This window comes from Pteropus vampyrus, unplaced genomic scaffold (genome assembly GCF_000151845.1).
Source record: "Pteropus vampyrus isolate Shadow unplaced genomic scaffold, Pvam_2.0 Scaffold108, whole genome shotgun sequence".
Classification (NCBI taxonomy): Eukaryota; Metazoa; Chordata; class Mammalia; order Chiroptera; family Pteropodidae; genus Pteropus; species Pteropus vampyrus.
The window spans coordinates 2346462-2350759 of NW_011888889.1; the positions used below are offsets into that span (position 1 = coordinate 2346462).

At 34.2% G+C, this 4298-nt stretch overlaps 1 protein-coding gene across 1 annotated transcript in view; it reads right to left on the reverse strand.

The window, feature by feature from the left end:
* Positions 1-4298, reverse strand: part of ZDHHC2 (zinc finger DHHC-type containing 2) — a 48869-nt gene that overhangs the window by 24521 nt on the left and 20050 nt on the right. Inside the window, exons 2-3 of the mRNA XM_011365281.2 lie at positions 3655-3688; positions 2295-2389 (exon numbers count right to left, since the gene is read on the reverse strand). Coding sequence (XP_011363583.1) covers positions 2295-2389; positions 3655-3676 — 117 coding nt within the window. The 5' untranslated portion in view covers positions 3677-3688. The remainder of the gene's footprint in view (positions 1-2294; positions 2390-3654; positions 3689-4298) is intronic.

Here is a 4298-nt window from a genome sequence, read left to right on the forward strand (position 1 = left end):
TGAGAGAAAAAGAGTAGCAAGGATCACTCCAAGGTTTTGTTTTGACCTGAATAAATGGAAGAATGGAGTTGCCATTATTGAGACAAGAAAACTTTAGAAATAGAAGAATTGGGGGAGTAGGTGGAAAATCAGAAGTTTGTTTTCAGGTATGTTGAATTTGAAATTCCTATTAGAAATGTAATTAAGAACTATTAGAGTGTAAAGTGGGAAGTCAGAAATTTAGACAAGAGTCATTGTTGCCAGACTAGGGAGACTGGCCTTCACCCTGTGAAATATGTGGAGTCACAGAATAGATACAGTAGCGTGAAAGTATTAAATTTGTTTTTAGATGGATCGCTGCAGCTTCAGGTGGATGATGAATTTTTACAGGGTTCTGAGAAGGAAATGTAGGCAAGACTGAAAACAGTGACACCATATAGGAGAAGATTACAATGTCTCAGACAAAATAGGTGATCAAAACCCTGAATTAAGTCAATAATAATAAAGGAAGGGAGAGAGGAAGGGAGGGAGGGAAGAAAGGAGGGAGGAAAGAAGAACAAGAAGAAGAAAAAAGGTAGGAAGGAAAGAGAGAGGAAGGGAGAGAGAAGGAGCTGGAACTAAAACAAAACCAACCATTAGGATGTGAAAACATCAGCAGAATCGAGATATTGGCAGAGGGGTGAGGAAGCGGAGGATTCAAGCATGGCTGCCAAGCTTCTGTATTGAATGATGAGGTGAATGTCAGTGGCATTAATTGGTATAAGAAACGGATGAATCATGGTTTGGTGAAGAAGAGAGTGATGAGTTCAGTTTTTGACGTGTTGAATTTGCGGTGTCAGTGGAATGATCAAGAAGCTATATTTGGCAGGAAAATATATGTTTGAAATTCATAGGAGGGGTCAGAGCTAGAAATATATTTGGAAATTTTTAACACAGAGGTCATAGGTAAGCCATCAGAATGGATGAGATCGCCTATGATAAAAGTCAGCATTTTCCCTCAAACCTACAAATAAGTCCAGGATGGGGGTAAGAGAAATGATAGAAAAGAAGTAAACATGATAGGAAAGAAGAAAAAAGAAGTAGGAAAAGAAAAATAAGTAGACAGTAGAAGAAAAAAAGACTACATCTAACTCATTCTAGGCCAAGCATACCATTAATTCTGTGCAAATATCTGTGGTTTTGTTTTTAATATTCTTTCCTAGGTCATATAGCATATTTATTAGCCTTTCTGACCAGTTTCATTTCAAACAGATTATTTCAGGAAACAATTTATAGTGATGCCTAGACTTTTTTTTTAAGGTTAACCTACTAAAATTACACTATTATTACTGGAACAAAGTGTATTTCTATTCAACATATGTGTACTGGATTAAATGGCAAGGAAATAAAAATGAGTAAGACACAGCACTTTGGTCCAAAAATATTTAACTAAGATTAAAGACCTAGAAACAAATAGCCAAAATGATCTTTTCAAAATGTATATCTGATCATATCGCTTTACTTAAAAGCTTCTGTGGCTTAGACTGCTAGTTGACTCCTAACATATACTCTTTATTTCTCCTAATCTGGTTCAGAAGACCATTCAGAATGAAGACTATACTCCCAGCCTTTTGTGCAAATATAAACGGCCATATGACTAAGTTCTAAATGTAACCGGGAATGGCATCAGCAACTCCAAAAAGTGTCCTTAAAGGGAAGAATATTTACTTCTACTTTTTCCTATTTTTTCCAGCTTGTTGGCTGAAATGCAGACATGGAACCAGAGCAGATATCTTATGCCAAAAGGTGACCTTGGGAATGGAGGCTACACATGTCAGAGGAACAAAATAGAAGGAGCCTGGGTAACTGGCAGCTGTGGACTAGCTACAGACTTTGAATGGAGACATTAGTTAACTCATTACTTTGTTGTTGTTGTTGTTGTTGTTTGGTGGCTAACAGCTAACTAATAAACCATTAGTATGATAATTATAATAGGAGCACGTCTACTTTTAGCTCTATCTATCATCTATCTATTTATCTATCTATCTATGTGTCTATCATCCATCCATCCATCTATCCATCCATCCTAATGTCTCATTCTAAAGTAGAAATGGAACACTTAACAGATGTAATATTGGAAATATAATACTCATCTGGTATACAAATAATATTTACCAAATGAAAATTCAAATGTTTACTAACAGACACATTAATATTAAAAAATCACTACACTCAGTAAGTTTGCAGAATTAGTAAGAAGACATAAAATTCATTCTTCAGATATCAATATTATTGATTTCCATCTTTAGGATAACTTTGCTAATATTTTAACTTACTTCTTTTGAAGGATTCATTGGTAATGTAAAGATAGTTTTCCAATATGACCAGACAAACATTGCAAAAAGTAGATGATAAGCAATCAGGCACACAACTAAAGTGAGAGAAACATAATTATCACTGTAATATGCAAATACATATTAAAGTCATGGTATTCACAAAAGATCTGATTGTTCTAAAATAACAAAATTACCAGTTATAATAAATTCATTCTATTTTGAATTTTTATTATTTATTAATTTTTATTATTATAAATAAGTTCGTTTATGTTATACCAGAATAAGTACAACTCAATGAATAAGATTTTATACTTAAAGCCAAGAGTTAAAAAAAAAAATTCCCTAGTAATACATAATCAGATCTATACCCATGATTAGAAGCCTCTCACCCACAGAAAGGCCTATCCGTTGGCAAACGGCTCACAGGGACCTTTTGTAAACTCTAAAAGTAGGAAGCTATGCCTGCAACTCCAAATAATAAACGTAGCATTAAAGAAATGTCAAAACATTCAGAATTTATGAACTTTGCTTCACAAAAAAAATAGCAAAAGCAGTTCCTCCATGAGAAGCTGTTTGCTTACTTACTTGTTTAGCTAAAGTCAAATGTAGTGGCCCTCACTGTTTTAATGACAACATATCTAAACAGAGACCATCTGGACAAAGAGAGATCTCTTCTAATAGAAGTTAAATGTCTTACTTATTACATGGGACAATTATTAAGAAAAGCATTCTGATGCTTTTTTCAGGTAATGCATATAAACACACTTTGTGTGGTGTTTTATTCTTGAAGTATTATGCAAATATAAAATATTAATTTTGTATACAGTGATGATTAATTATGGAATACAGATTAATATATAATAATTCTGTAAGATATAGTTGAGTAAAAATATGCTAATTAAAATATGCTAGTTTATTTGGTATTTTAAAACTTTAATAGTAAGTTTAACTTTTTAAAAGAATGATGGCACACATATTTATAGAATCATTAAAAAATTATAATATCCAATAAGGCACTTAAATCAGTGTGAGATAACTAGAACTGATTATATGTTCCATGGATTATATAAGTGACACAAGTACGGGGTAATACTCTGAGTCGAAACAGGAAATTGTTAATATTCCCGTATCTTGAAGCCAGAAGAACCTTTGGCACAATTACTGCCATTTCAGGGAAGAGTCCTTTGCCAAGTGTCTGACATAATTCAGTCTGGGGACTAAGGGAATGAGATGCCTTTAACCCCATCCTGTTTCCACATTCTCAAAGAATAATTTATTAATCCCAACCAAACCTAAGTGAATTCTAGTTGTTATTTCAAACCATTTTAAGATTTTTATCTGAAACAATAATATATTTTACCTTGTTCTCCAATGTTTTCCATGGACACTATAAAATAAATAGGAAAAAAAAGAGACAGGAAATAAGTTATATGATGCTTATGAGGCTTGACAGAGACATAGGGCACTAGAGTACGTTAATAATTTGACTTCCCTTCAAACCAACATTCTCTAAATATTTGTTCAACTTTGGTTAGAGGAGAGGTGAGAACTGTGGGAGAGAGTGTGGAGAAGACTAGTGACTACATCCAGCCGTGCCTCTACTGGCATTTTAACCCTGGGTCTCACACAGAACAAAACCTGTCCCGCACCCCACTGTGGGTCTTACTCCTGTACTATTGATTGGTTTCTCGGTTTTCCTTCCAACTACAGAGTTGAGATAAAAGCAGTGTTCTCCAAGTCATTCCATTTCCAGAGACATTTATTGCTGTTTATAAGCTGGTAACCACCTAGTTTAGCTCTCCAAAAAGAAAAAAAAAAAAAAAACATGTTGGGTCCACGGCTCACATTCTTTAAATTTCTCTAAGTGCAAATTCTTATTGCCCAATGACTATAAATTGTTCTCCACTGTATAATGATGGGCCCAAGAATGCGCCTGAGAAATTGCCATCTCTTAATGGCCATTGTAAATATCCCAAGGTGACAGATAGATTAGGACAGAGACAC